Here is a 15,748-nt window from a genome sequence, read left to right as displayed (position 1 = left end):
GAGAGAGAGAGAGAGAGAGAGAGAGAGAGAGAGAGAGAGAGAGAATTTACAAATCTACTGTGTCATGATTTAGAGGCTGAAGCACAGAGCACAGACCTGACATCCCCCCACCTTCCTGGTCTCACCTGTCTTATAGGATGCAGACCGTTCTTGCATCCAACCTGTGTGGGTCTGCATATAGCCACATCAGATAGTGTCATAATTTTGTTTTGAATGTAAAAGAAGGTTTGAAACTTAAGAAAAGGAAAGTCAATTTATCCACTGGCAGCTCTTTGGCAATGTTTTTCCCCTTCTTACCAATACAAGCTTTTTCTTTTCCCATTTCCTTCCTGCTGGTGAGCTGCCTTATGACTTTTAAGAGAGTTCTTGAGACAACAATTCCCCTCATTTCCCTCATTTGAAACTGTTCTGATTTCCTGTTCATTTCTGAAGAATACTTGAACCGTTAGAGGATTTGGGCTGACAGTTAATTCTTTTCAGTGCTTGAAAATTATGTAATTTCCTTCTGTCATTCCTGGCTTTTGGTGAGACATCTGCTGACATTCAAATTGTTTTTCCCTTGTAGAGAAGGTGTCATCTTTTCCTCTAGTTGCTTTGAAGGTTCTGTTTGATTCTAGCTTTTAGTCATCAGATTAGACTGTGTCTGCACGTGTACCTTGCTTTTCTCTGCTTCCTGAACCTGTTATGTTTTCTCAGCCACCAAATTTCCAGGTTTGGGGGGATTGGTTTTTAAGTTTTATTTTATTTTTTGTTATGTGTGGATGCAGTTCCCATGGAGATGAAGAAGGTATCACATCCTCTGTAGCTAGAGTCATAGGAGGTTGTGAGCTTCAGAATGTGGATACCGGACATTGCAAGGGCAAACATGGTCTTAGAGTCTGAGACGTCTCCCCAACCCCAGGGCATTATTTCTTCTGGTAGCATTTTTAGCTCTACCTTTTTCCCCCATCCTTCTGACAACATGATTACTAAAACAGTGTGTAGTCCCACAGGGCTTTGAGACTTTTTCCAGTGTGATCTTTCTCTGTTACTCAGACTAGATGATTTCTGTTGCCCTAACTCCCAGCTCTCTGTGGTCTCTTGCTAAGATTCTCCAGCAACTGGGCTTTCTATTTCAGCCACTTTGTTGAAATAGAACACCTAAAATCCCCATGTATTTTCTTTCTGCCTCTCTGTGTTCACTGAGGTATTGTATTTCTTTGCTGATGGCTTTTATAATTCCAAGTGTAATGGGTGTGTATAATCAGTCATTGGGATTTTTCCTTGATGACTGCCTTAAAAGAAGGTACTTCTAACAACTTCATCTTTTCGGTATAGACATCTATTGTTTACTTTCATTGCATCTAAGATTTTCCTGACTCTTGGTATGAGGAGTCATTTTCCCATTGAGATGTGAACACTTTTATATTTGTAAAACTCTGTATCTTATTTGACACACAGCATGTGGGGGGGGATATGGTGTATATGTGGTGTATGTGTGTAGTGTTTGCATGTGTAGTGTGTCATGTGTGTGTGTGGTGTGTGGTATGTATGGTGTGGTATATGTGGTATGTAGTATATGTAGTGCATATGTGTGGTCTGTAGTGGGGGGAGATGAGCATGCGTGTTGTGAAGGGCCTACACTTGTTCGTGGGTGTGTGTGCATGTGAATGCCAGAGGATACTGTCTTTTTACCTATGTTTTTGAGACAGGGTATCTTACTGTCCTGTACTCACCTGGAAATCCATCTCTTCAGTGCTCAAGTTGAAAGCATACAGCACCATAAATATATCCTATCATGCCCTGCCTTTTAAACATGAATTCTAGGAATTAACTCAGTTCCTCCTATTTGCAAGACAAGCACTTTCTTGACTAAATTATCTCTCCATCCCAATTTGATCTTTTTGTTTTAACTAGATTTCTCTGATTCTGTTTCAGTTGAGGAAGGATTTGGTGTGACTCGTAATCAAGAGGAGATAGAAAGATAGGTGTTGGGAATGGAGAGATGGTTCGATGATTAAGAGCATTAAATGGTCTTCCAATGGGCCCAGGCTCAGTTCCCAGCATCCATGTAAGGTGGCTCACAACTATTTGTAAGTCTAACTTCAGAGGATCTGATGGTACACAGACATATATACAAGCAAACCACCCATACACATAAAATAAAAATAAATATATCTAACAAAACAATTTTTAAAAGAAAAGGGGTCCCTTTGGGTTTTCACTGAAACCTCAGACAAAAGTTCCTTGATATTATAAGGTTGAGGTGAAGATCCAACTCCCCAGTCATTTCCTCGGATGCGCTGGTACAGATGCCTCATTATCATGGGGTCAGATGAAAGTCTGACTCTATTAGGCCACCTCTAACATCATATTGGAAAGGCAGTAATTTTATTCTTGCTGGGTGGGAGGAGCCATTGAGTGCTGGTCATTTGAGTACCCTGGCACCCTACTTAACCTCTGGGTATTAAGGATTATGGTATTGTACTTCAGAAGCCATTTAAGTTTATAACATAAATCATGCCCTTTTGAACATCTTAAGTGCCATGAGCTGTCATCCCTTGAAGCTATGTTTGATTTTTCTGTCACTCAATGGCCCCTCCCACTCAGCCACAACAAGATGGGATGTGGGAGATGGCTTAATAGAGTCAGACTTTTATCTGACCCCATGATAGTGAGGCAAGTGTACCAGGGCATTTTCCAGTTGTTCAAGAGTCAAGAGGGATATAGTAAGGTACAGGCTCATATAGTAAGGTATAGTAAGATAGATATCCCAGTGTATCCTCATGCTTGGGTCTGAAGGAACACTGTGCACAAACCACCTCAGTGGTGATCTTATATGAACCTTCTCAGCAATGAGCAACTTCCCATAATAAGCCCAGTTTTTCAGGCTGAATTTGGGGTGAGTTATAGCATTTGGTATCAAATCAACATTCTTTTCCTTGTTTTTTGTTTGGTTTTTTTTTTTGTGTGTGTGTGTATTTTCTTGACTTCTAATGATATTAGATTTTTTTTTCCTGTAAACTTTGTTTGGGGGTCAACCTGAAAATACCATACTCCAACTATGTAGTGGAATATGTATGGTTTCTCCAACCTCTCCTTGAAAGCTCCAAAATTACAGAATCCTCTGATTCTTTTTTGTCATTCCAAATATGTCACACTGTCTTTGCAGAAACCTTTGTGCTGGCATTTCCCATACAGAGAGAAACCGAGTGCACATGGCTTACTGCCCGGAAGCCCCTGCTTGAGTAAACATAGCCTCTGACATTTGTGTTCCCATCGCTGTGTTGTGCTTCATTATCAATGTTCTCTGTTTGTGCCACTTCCTGTCCTTGGATCACATCCCTCCAAGTGTCTTGTCATTTTTGTTTGTTTAGTTTATGCAAGAAGGCATTTGTTCTTTGCTTTCTCCCACCATCATTGCCACCCTCTGCCCATAGCCCAGGAGAGTGGGTGGGCAGGCAGAACCACTTGCAGAGTGACAGTGTGCCCCATCCACACTCAAGATCCAAGAACATAAGCTTTATTAACTCACAGTAAGGGAAAAATTAGTAACTACAGCAGCACCATCCTGTTTACATACCTGTAAGCGTGAAGTCCCAAACAGAGCATCAAGACTCACAGGCCTAATCCACTGAGTGGGAAATACTACAATAGCTGCTAAGAAACTGGGTATGAATACCAGTCAGACCCAAAGCCTCCTCTGCATGATCTCCTTTCTTTCCCCAGTTGAACTGGGGATGGGGACCAGGCTACAGTGTAATAGCATAATCAAAAAGATGACCTTTGATAGACAGCTTTGTCAAGTGCTGGTTTAACAGTTCTCAGCTATATGAATTACATGGAAACATTGTATGCTGTTGCACAACCTTAATTTCAGTAAAATTAGATGATAATACTAATCACCTCTTAATGCTGCTGTGATAACACAACATAACATAACGCATGTGAGATGTCTTGGGACACTTCACATGTTTGGTGATACCTAGTGTTTATTAATTGCATTTACTGTGCCCACTCACTGAGAAGAATAAGTGGGATAAGCTGCATGTCCTCAACAATTCAAAAATAGGAGCGGGGGAGGGTTCAGTTGGTAAAGTGCCCACATAGGCAGGAGGACCTGAGTTCACATTTCCAGCACCCACAAAAAAATTCATGAAGAATAATTGTAAGCCCCAGAACTGGAGGGGCAGGGGTGGATAGAGGCTGATGGTTCCTGGAACTCATTGGCCACCTAGCCTAGCCAAATCAATATGCTTCAGGTTTAATGAGAGAACAATTGAGGAAGTCACTAGTGTCAGCATCTGGCCTCGACCTGGACATACACAATGCACATGTGCACACATGTGTGCACACACACACACACACACACACACACACACACACATGTACATACACTACACAAAAACAATTCAAACATCTACGTAATTCTGAATTCAAACTGACCTGTCCAAAAAAAATCAAAAAACATGTCTAAAGTTAAGAACTGGCAGAATGAAGAAGTCTGATTCACCTTTGGACAGAGTCATTTCAAAAATTAATCAGCAGAGTAGCTTTCAAGCAGATTTTATTGATTTTTCTCATGCAGATTGTATATTAAGGAACAGACGCTGCCAACTGTTTTACCAGAGAAGCAAGTAGGAATGCAGAAATCAACTCCTGTCAGCTTTCAACCTCGAACCTCAGATCATTCTCTCTGGCATGTAGCTGGCCATGCCAAGTGAGGTCACTCAGGAGACAACTCAGAATGTAATCCTGTGTTTACCATGGCTTCCAACTACCAAACAAGAGAATAGAAAAATGTATGGTAGTAGAGAATAGCTGAACTTCCCAAAGGACTTCCAGTCTTCTAGACTGGCAGGAAAGTGACAAAGATTCTGGAAGGTTCTTAAAAAGACAGATGAGTCTGAGGAATAAGCATTTGCCTTTAACGTTACACAAACCAGGTCCATGAGATTATGACATTGTGGTCACCGTCATGCGAGTAACTGTTTGCACCTTGCACTGGTACAGGCTAAAGACCTCACAACTTTCCCTCCAATTCTCCATGACTCAAACATCTTTAATACTCATGAAACTAGAAAATGGTTCATTATGCTAAGAAAGCTAATTGGACATATAAAATATATTATTTTGCATTGCATATGGCCAATTAGTAAATTCGAGTATTTTATTTTTAAATTACCTCCTGTTTGGAATCCAGCAAAATATTTCCCTTTAGATGATGTTCCATCTTACTATGGGTTTCTTTATTTATCATTTCCCTTAAGAGCTCTAAAACAAAGGAGAGTGCACAGCTCCTGCTAAACACCCTTCACTTCCCATAAGCGGCAGAATCTTACAGGCATTTATGAGACGATTGGTTTTTTGTGCTCTCGAGCTAATAACAAATTAATAAACGTTGATTGTTCTCTTCAGAACAAGCTTGCTGTGCACCTGTGTCATAGAACTTAGGCAATTCCTCTGTTTTACCTTTGAGAACAGGATCATTGTCCCTGGTGCTTATATATCTCTTTGAGTAATTTCTCAATATAAATACCAGCTAGCACTCCCCTTTATATTTATTGTGAACTCTCATTGTTTTATATTCTTTTCAGATGAATTTTGTTTCCTTAAAATCAGGAATAAAGTGTTATTTGGCAAACCACCAGGTACCAGTACAAACATCTCCAACAGCCCTGTGCACACCCTCTTGTTATCCTTCTCAGCCTGGGCTGGAAGGCCACTTGATACCCTCTCTCTCACCCGTGGGTATCTTCTTCCAGTCTCTCGCCCATGGGGTGGCACTGCTGCCTTCTGTTTGCACACAGGGAACTCGGCCTGACGGTTCTGCTCTCCACAGGCAGGCAGCCACATTCAGACCCTGATGGGGTCACAGAGCCTTCAGCACCGCAGCCGGGAGCAGCAGCCATATGAAGGGAACATCAACAAAGTGACCATTCAGCAGTTCCAATCGCCATTGCCCATCCAGATCCCCTCATCACAGGCTACCCGGGGACCTCAGCCTGGACGGTGCTTAATTCAAACGAAAGGGCAGAGGAGTATGGACGGTTATCCCGAGCAGGTAAGGACTAGTCTTGTAACAGTAAATAAACATTCAGGAAGTTAAAACAACTCCATGTTGCATGTTGATCCTTCACACATGATGCTCTTCATAGGAACTGGTCATTGCTTCCAGTGGTTATGGGCAATAACACATCGGTAAAATGCCCTTTGAAAGCATGCAAAATGCAATGGTCTTCCAGTCCTGTCCTTTTTTCCCACTCCCCACCCCAATTCAACTCTTCAGGTTTTTTTGGTTTCTTTTTTTTTTTTTTTTTTTTTTTTTTTTTGAGTGTTACAAAGCAGCTCTGTGGGTGGGCTATGATGACTAAGGCCCTTGGTGAAGTGCAGGGTCTGAAAGGCAAGCTATTACCCCATCCTCATTTGCAGAAAAACATTTTTAGTCCTATTTTCTGGTTGTTGAATAGTACAGAGTATAGAAAACTCTAACAAATTATTAGAAGAGAAATATTTTAGATGTTCTAAAAGCTACTGATCATTGTGATGTAGCAAAATCTTAATAACAAGAATGATTGTTCTCCTGCCCTGACTAGAATCGAGAACTCACTTTCCACTGTAGAATGTTCTTCCTTTATACAAAAAAAAAAAAAAAAAAAAAAAAAAAAAATGTGCCCTGATAAGAAGCTCAGAGAGGAGACAACATGATCTAGCACATACAATTAATCCCTCTTACTTCATTATTAGATTACTATAGGCAAAAATTCCGGGGCATTATTCACCCCTCACATGGTTATGAAGGGTCTGCTCTGGTATTATCTAGAGCTGCACATGTTAGTCAAGCCTGTACTCTGAACACACCAGTTAATATTAACTTCTTTCTCCAGATTTTCTCTGGACGTTGCTAAGAGCCATTTATCCCTGGGATTCCAGCTGCTTCAAGCATTGTCTCTTTCTTACACCTGCTCTGTATCAATAATCCTCAGAATCGTAGATGCTCAGGATGTTTCTCTTTCCCTTTCCTTGATCCGGGCTACATGTTGGATTTAGTGTGTGACAAGCCAGGCAGGCGCCTGTAGTCAGATAATGATGTATGGCTACTGATTCTCTAGAGGTTCTAAAAAGTTAATGAAGTTTAAACTACGCTGTAACAAAGGCTCTGTGCATATCTGGCTCTGCAGGAAAAACTACCCTACATCAAAAAGTTGACATTACAGGAATAATTAACCACAAGACTAGCAAGCGCCCTAAAGCAGAGTGTACCTCACCTGATGAGCTGTGAGGCACACAGAATGTGACTACTTCTCTCCTGTTTTGCCTTCCCTAACCTCTGCTCTTCCTCATCAAGCTCTTTTGCTCAAGAAATATCACTAAGCCAGAGCTCAGAATCTGCAGTTCCTTTATCATTATTAGCCTTGTGACCCTGCCCAAGTCATTCACTCCTTTTTAAGGGTTCTGTTTCTTTCTTTAAATTGAAAACACCACCTGTCAGATGGTTTTGGTGAGGACTGGGAGATGGTTCAGTCCCTAAATTGTGTTCCAGTTCTTTCCAGCTTCTCTTGACTATGAGGTTTTCTCTCTCTCCACCTTGGGCCACAGCAGGCAGGTGAAACCCCTAATCACAAGAGAAATCCTCCATCCCAGAGGCTTTAGGAGACCCCAGTCACCACCCATCCATCTGATATGTATGAGCATTCTAGAAATAGCCGAGCTTCAGATCACAGCTGATGTCTGTTTGTCACAGTGAAGCAAGCGTCATCTTTACTATTTAAATTGTTAAAAAATGTACTGAGAACGCTCCCCAGAGCTGGTACCGGAAACACTGTTTTCCTTAACTTTTTAGCACATTCTAGATTTTCAGTGATATAAATTAAATATAATCACTTCCTTTAAAAAGGATGACTGAAATCTACTTATGGAAATTGTCCACGAAAAAGAAAGTGACTCTATTGTTTCTGGTGTTATAGTGACCTGAGGGAAGCCAGGAACCATACCTTCCATGTTATTTATGTACAGCCTTTATGAGATAGAGTTATATTTGTTGTTGTTGCTGCTGCTGTTGTGTAGATACTTTTGTATGTGCCCATATGTGCATGCATGAGTGTACATGTGTGTAAGTGTCCATATGAGTGTGCATGTTTGAGTGTGTATGTGTCAATGTAAATATTCATGAGTGAGTCTGTATGTGTTCATGTCTGTGTGTGTCCATGAGTGTACATGTATGAGTGTGTGTGTTTTCATGTCTGTGTGTATCCATGTGAGTGTGAACACATGAGTGTGTGTGTGTATCTGTGTGTCTGTGTGTCTGTGTGTCCGTGTTCATCATTGTGCACAGTACTAGGGTTTCACTAGGATGTTTTCATATAAAAAATCATAACCTTTCCATAACCTTTCTTCCCCTCTTTCCACCCCCTTCCCATAATCCTCTTCTCCCCTGAGATCAGTGGTCCTCAATCTTCCTAATGCTGTGACCCTTTAATATAGTCCTTGTATTGTGGTGACCCCCCCAATCATAAAATTATTTTTCTTGTTACTTCTTATATGAAGTTTTGTTACTGTTATGAATCATAATGTAAAGATCTATGTTTTCTTGTATTTCTGGTGGTCTTAGGTGACCCCTGTGAAAAGGTTGTTTGACAGCCCCTAAAGGGGTCTCAACACACAGGTTGAGAACTACTGCTTTAGATTGTGCCGTGTGTGTGTGTGTGTGTGTGTGTGTGTGTGTGTGTTTGACTTTATGTGTCTATAAAAAAATCTAAGATCCACAAATGAGGGAAAGTGAGCAAATACATGGGATGTTTTCCTGTCATTTTCTAATTAATAAATAGTAGTAAAGAGGGAAAGTGTTACATAAAATACAGCTAAGTATTCCCTCCAGCTACATCAAACTGTTTTATATTCATACTCATAGGTTTTGAGTCATGTAAATTATAAACTATTATAATCTAATTTTTGCTACCCTATAAAAACTGGCTTTAACAAATCTAGATCATTTGAAGGAGAAGTTGCAATTAAGTGTATCTTTAAAGTGAAATATGAAAAAGTGTCCTTTGCAATTGTACTTACTTATAATTTAGAAATTACTGACTGATGAGTTGAAAATAGAAATCACATTAGTGGAAGATTTTTTTTGCCCTTCCACAAGACAGTCAGATATCATTTTAGGAACAAGAACAGTAGGTATACTAAGACCAGTGCCTCTGAGTAGGGTTAGTTCATCCAAAGTCTGGTACCTGGAGTACATCTTAATTAAGTATGAAATGTGATTCGTGTTTATCTTAAACCATCTAGGGGGAGACACTAGAGACATGTTTAAAATAGAAAGATGGAGAGTGCTTTGGGCATTGGAGTTTAACAGGTTAAGGGGGTGAGTGAGTGTAGCCAGAGGCATAAAGTTGCTTAATCAGCCAGTCGTTTGATCATCTTTAAGAACTTTTCTTCTGTGTGTTTATTTAATTACAAAGCTCATGCCAGTGTGTACCCCACCGTTTTTTTTCCTTGACTTGTCAGTCACCTCACTGCTGTCATCTGGTACCACAGGACTCCCCTGCTTGCTCTGTACCTATCATTTATGAATCTTTTCTCTTCATTTAACAACAGAATGCTGCCTCTTAGTCACATGGCTGCTGTCATCTGGGATCACCCTGCACCACCCTATATTCAAAGACAGTATTTTCCCTTACTAGTAACTCACCCTCAGCTCAGGATCACCCAGATGCCCTCATCTGTTGAGGTTTCCAGATGTTCTGCTACCTTCCTGTCTGCAGATATTCTGTCTACAGCCTACATTAACACAAACACCCGTTCCACTGAATTGCAGCCTCTGCAAACAGTAGGCATCCATCTAAAACTGTCTGATACCTAAGAGAGTAACAGCATAGATGCTAGACCAAATTCTCCACAGCCCTGAGCACTGTTCCTGCCCAGTCTCTGTCTCATGGACCACACTCTCTAAACTCATGAACGTAAAGTTTTCCCTCTATTCCTCCCTCTCTCATCTCAGCAGAAATGAAATCTCCGCTACAAAACTCAATTCCTTTTTCCCTCAGTGCTTCGCTTCCATGTCAAACCCCTATTTGTGGATCCTTTCTCAAACTAAATGCCCTAACATCCCTAAATGCTACCAGGCCTTCCAAAGGTGTCCTCCACGACCATATTTAAATTTCTATCTCTGCTTTCTCTCAATTGTCTGTACAGTCTTTTCTAAGTAGCCTGGACATGTGTATAGAATGACAGATACTACCCAGTATGCTCCTGAGGTATAGTGGGCATCTAAAGCCACTTTCTGACATATGGAGGCATAGAGAGACATTACCCCTTTAATGGAGTTTGTGTTGTTTACACTAGATCAACATGGGCTCACTATGAAACATGAGTGAATTGGAAACCTTGTTGGAAAGTATTTAGTAATTGCTAGTTGGTGACTTTTTGTGTCTTTTTTTCTTAGTTCTGTGTGAGAATAGAAAAGAATCCTGGGCTTGGATTTAGTATCAGCGGTGGAATTAGTGGGCAAGGAAATCCTTTTAAACCTTCTGACAAGGTAAGAGGTGAATTCCTTATTAACAGTCTTAGATTCAAATGTTATCTTCCACTGTGATGCAATGGTGAAAGGAAGCTTGTGGGTATGTTTGCTGTGCTGATTGATCTAGCTAACCATGAAGCCAGTCAGAAGCTGAAATGTGTCTGTACAGGGAAAAATGAGTCTCACATAGTGCTTGAAGAAAACAGAGCAGAAAAAACAAACTTTTAATCTTTCTATTTGAAAAGAAACGGTTTTTGGAACTATTCTCATGATTAGTTTCTATGGAGTTAGTGTGTGTGTGTGTGTGTGTGTGTGCGTGTGTGTGTGTGTGTGTGTGTGTGTGTGTGTTTGCCTATTTGTTTTGACTTTACACTTGTATGTGGTAAAGAAATCTATGTAAGCAATTGATAAGAATTTTTCCAAAAATGTATTTCTAAATTGTTCATTTGTTACTTGGAAAAATGTTTTCTTGTAGCAACAAGATGATCCCACCTTGACTGGGTTTTCAGGCCAGTAGCTGATCTCAATCCACCGGACTTGCAAAGGGTTTCGTTAACAGAATTTTGGAATTGAGAAATCACAGAAAATAAATGTTAGAAGAAAATTGAAGTTAGCATTAGCAGAGGAACCAGACCCTTATCTCATTGGATAAATGTTTATCCGCCTCGCTTTCTGCAGGCCACTGACACCCAGCAGGCCAGTCTGACCCCAGCGTGGACAGTCTCATTTTGTACCCTGAGCTTACTCTGCTACCTTCAATGCTTAACAATCTCATACTGAAATCAGTGCAGATAAATTCACTGAATTACAGTGATCTACCTTTGATCTCACCAAACTACATTGTCTTAAGTGTCTGCAGGTACAGACCTTTTCAATGTACTGCTATTACAGAGGTAGCTCACAGATCGATTGCTGAAAATAAAGTCAACTTCTGAGGAAATATTGAATGTAGGACTGCAGCAGTGGCTAAAGCACTAGGCTTGCATCCCTGACATCCAGAGTTTAGATTCCTAGCACTCACATAAAAGCCTGTAAGGCAGCCTGTACTCGCCAATGCAAGATGCAGAGACAAGCTGCTCGCAAGAGCTGAATCTGAAAATTCTGGGTTCAAAGATGAGACCTTAATTCAATATACAAGGTGAAATGATTAAGGAAAACATCTAAAGACAACTTTGAGCCTAACAGGCATACGTAAACAAGTGTGGGCCAAACATATAAGAACACACACACACACACACAAACACAAACACACGTATTGACTCCCCTATCAATGCAGACACTATTGCATACACCAGCAAGATTTTGCTGAAAGGACCCTGATATAGCTGTCTCTTGTGAGGCTATGCCAGTGCCTGGCAAACACAGAAGTGGATGCTNACANTCAGCTANNNGATGGAACACANGGCCCCCAATAGAGGAGCTAGAGAAAGGACCCAAGGAGCTGAAGGGGTCTGCAACCCTATAGGTGAAACAACAATATGAACTAACCAGGACCCCCAGAGCTCATGTCTCTAGCTGCATATGTAGCAGAAGATGGTCTAGTCAGCCATCATTGGGAAGAGAGACCCCTTGGTCTTGCAAACTTTATATGCCCCAGTACAGGGGAACACCAGGGCCAAGAAGTGGGAATGGGTGGGTAGGGGAGCAGAGTGGGGAGGGTATAGGGGAATTTTGGGATAGCATTTGAAATGTAAATGAAGTAAATACCTAATAAAAATTGGAAAAAAGGATTTCTAAAGCCTAAAGCAAGACCTTCATCCTGTATTTTTCTAACCTTCTTCTCAGTCATGACACTTCCTACATTCTTTCTATCCTTCCTCCATTCTAAAGAATGGTAGTGAAGGTTAAGGTAGATTTTTTTTCATGTAGTGATATACAGCAGGAAGGAGATATGTAACATATATCATAACAGAAATGATGCTGACTTGTAAAATTAAAATGGTTGATGGTCAAGTTGGGGCAACTACTTATTTAGTCTGATAAATTATCAATAAAAGTTAAAATTATCAGAAACATATATGAGTATTTAAACTTGATGATGTCCTGTCTTGTTCATCTTGATCCTCTCTTTTTAATTCTTACTGATATATATGCATTGCATGAAGTGATGAATTTCAGTATCAACCTCCTGAACCCTCTTCCTATCTTGTTAGTCATATATATACATACTCTGTCAACAGACAACTGAGCTGATTGCAGAATGTGACCATGAATAGTGCATGTGTGGGTATCTCTGTGCTGTGCTGCAAGTCCTTCAGGTGTAGCCCCAGGTGTGGTACAGCTGGGTTATGAAATAACTCTGTTTTGTTCTTTTGTTTATATTTTAGTTAGTTGGTTGGTTGGTTGGTTTGGTTTGGTTTTAGTTTCTAAGGAATTTCTATACTGACTTCTCTGGTGGACTACTTGATGCGAGGTTGTTTAAATTTTCAGCTCTTTGTGTATTTGAGTACTAAACTTCTGTCAAAGGTGTTGACAGACTTCCTCTTCTGTAGGATGCCTCTCCTCTTGTTGTTTCCTCTCTTGTGCAGAAGCTTTTAATTTCATGTAGCATCATTTGTCGCTTTTTAGTTCTCTTTTGCTGTTGAAGGACTTAGAAATTCCTTCCCTGTGTCCATCAGAAGAGTTTCCTCTATGCTCTGCTATCTGTTTCAAAGTTTCTGTTCTTATGTTAAGGTCTTCAATTCATTTTGAGTTTACTTCTTTGCACAGTGAGAGGTAATGAAACTAATTCCATCTCCTATGTGTCCAGTTTACTTAGCACAATTTACTACAGAGGACACCTTTGTCCTGGTAAACATTTCTGGCATCTTCATCAACATCCACATGACAGTAACAGTGTGTCTAACCACTCTTCTTGCCTTTGCCCTTCCCTGAACTCTTTCAATAAAAACTTGGCTACATAATCATCCTCTGGGTAGCTGCCTTTCAAAAGATGTCTCCCCTCCTTTCTCTCAGCATAGGAAAATTTTCATTCTACTTTCAATAAGTAGAAGATAATGTTTTAAAGTTAAGAATAACACATTACTAGCCGGGCGTGGTGGCGCACACCTTTAATCCCAGCACTCGGGAGGCAGAGGCAGGCGGATTTCTAAGTTCGAGGCCAACCTGTTCTACAAAGTGAGTTCCAGGACAGCCAGAGCTATACAGAGAAACCCTGTCTCGAAAAACCAAAAAGAAAGAAAGAAAGAAAGAAAGAAAGAANCCCTGTCTCGAAAAACCAAAAAGAAAGAAAGAAAGAAAGAAAGAAAGAAAGAAAGAAAGAAAGAAAGAAAGAAAGAAAGAAAGAAAGAAAGAAAGATTAACACATTACTAAATAGGATACTAGAATGATGTTTTGCTTCTGTTTAAATGCAAAGACTGAGAACTTAGGCTTCAGCATCAGTTTCCTTCTAGAGTGCTATGAACACCTTATAAGCACTAATTTATCTTTTGTTTGGGTGACTGTACTGGGACTCAACTTTGTCTGTGATCATATAGTTTGCTCTTTGGGTTAAATGTAGCAGATACAGAGTCTGAATTGTTTGATGCAGCTGTTGACAGATCCTTCCTTGAAAGTACATTTCTCTGCCTGATTACACTCCAGCCCACTTTACAGTCTAAATCATGTTTCCCTGTTATTGCAAAACTGATAGAAGTAACCAGAATTCCAGGTCTATAGAACATTGTTCAAGTTAGAAATACTTACCTTGGCAATCCAAACTTATGATGAAGTCTTGACTAACAAATAATCTAAAGACATTGACTCCAATAATTTACAGAAGAATTTAGTCTGTTCATTGAGAGAGGGTTTCATGTCTACATAACCCAGTTTCACTTCCTCAGCCTCATGTTCCACACTGATAAAGGTTCTGTATGATTTAGAATAAAACCCATGGTTTGGGGAGAGAAGATGGATAAAGTGCTTGCCTTGGAAACACAAGGACCTAAGGTCATTCCCCAGAACACAAATTTTTGAAGCTACGTTTGGTGGCATGAGTTTATAATTCTAGCACTGGGGAAAGGGAGGCAGACAGATCCCAGGAACTTGGCAGCCAGCTACCCTACCTTATCTGGAAGGTAGCTCCAGGCCATGAGAGTCCCCATCTCAAAGGGACTGCTTGAGGAATGAAGGGCATCTGAGGTTGTAGTCTAGCCTCCACACACATACATCCACACATATGTATGTGCATGTGCACACACTGTACATATGCACAAACACACATACACACAGAGAGATAGACAGACAGAGGGAGAGGGAAAGACAGACAGAGAAAAAGAGACAGAAAGAATGCATATACCTATCCTCAAAAATGAACAGTAAGTATATGAAAATACACTAGTATACTATTTTCGTCAATGTTAAAAAAGAAATTACCTTTTCATGAGTAGACTAATTCACAGCTGGATGTGAAATGTACCAAATTAAGGGGCAATTTAAATTCAACAGATAATGTCTGAGTCTGAAGAAGACAAGTCTTAGAGACTCTAGTCTGCAGGGTAATGCATGTTCCCTTCCCGTAAACAAATCAGACATTAGCTATGTTCCTGGACACACACTGCGCTGCTAAGCTTGCTGTCTCTTGGCTGCTGAGAATCCTTGACCATCTCATGTCCTGAAAGCACTTGGAAGTTTCTATGTTATAGTTACCACAAAACATATCTTATCCTGCTCAATATTATTGATGCTGTTGCAGCAAATCCCAAGGGCAGATGGGTATAGAAGAAGATCCATACTGGTAACAAGCAGGGAAAACAAATAGTAGTCCCTAAACTGGGGAACGGAGTGCAGATTGGGCAAAATGGAGGAGCTATATTGCTTAGGGCACAAAATTTGCCATCTGTTCTGGGTTGTGTGAGATTCCTGCAGTAAATCACCTCAGACAAGTCAAGAAGTTTGCTGAGGCTTTAAATGGGTTTATGATTAAGTCTCCCATGACTGACAGGCCATTTCATACAGGACTGTCATATCTGGAGCAGCATCTGAAGCAAAGTCAACTTCCCTACGAGACCCAAGGTGGTCCTGAGGAAATGTGTTCTCTCAGGGTCAAGGAATCAGCATGACACTGTCAAAACATTGTGTAGTTTGTAGGGGAAAAAAACAACTTACTTAGCAAAAAGATCACTATTTTGGACAAGGACCTCACAAAGTGTAAACTGCTTATATGTACTTATAAGGAGAAAGTAGTGGAACACAGCTCTTTATGATGCCCACCTCTGCCATCTCAGTAAAGGGGATAGAAGCTGTAATCGAGCTTTTCATCAGAGATA

At 40.5% G+C, this 15,748-nt stretch overlaps 1 protein-coding gene across 14 annotated transcripts in view; it reads left to right on the top strand.

Moving 5' to 3' along the window:
* Nucleotides 1-15,748, top strand: part of Lrrc7 (leucine rich repeat containing 7) — a 444,829-nt gene that overhangs the window by 395,356 nt on the left and 33,725 nt on the right. For all 14 annotated transcript variants that reach the window (XM_021197138.2, XM_029537669.1, XM_029537671.1 and 11 more), the window contains 2 exons: nt 5,822-6,043; nt 10,427-10,519. In XM_021197138.2, the coding sequence (XP_021052797.1) occupies nt 5,822-6,043; nt 10,427-10,519 (315 nt within the window). The remainder of the gene's footprint in view (nt 1-5,821; nt 6,044-10,426; nt 10,520-15,748) is intronic.

The sequence above is a fragment of the Mus pahari genome, chromosome 4, assembly GCF_900095145.1.
Source record: "Mus pahari chromosome 4, PAHARI_EIJ_v1.1, whole genome shotgun sequence".
NCBI lineage: Eukaryota > Metazoa > Chordata > Mammalia > Rodentia > Muridae > Mus > Mus pahari.
This window is presented reverse-complemented; position numbering and strand designations above follow the sequence as displayed.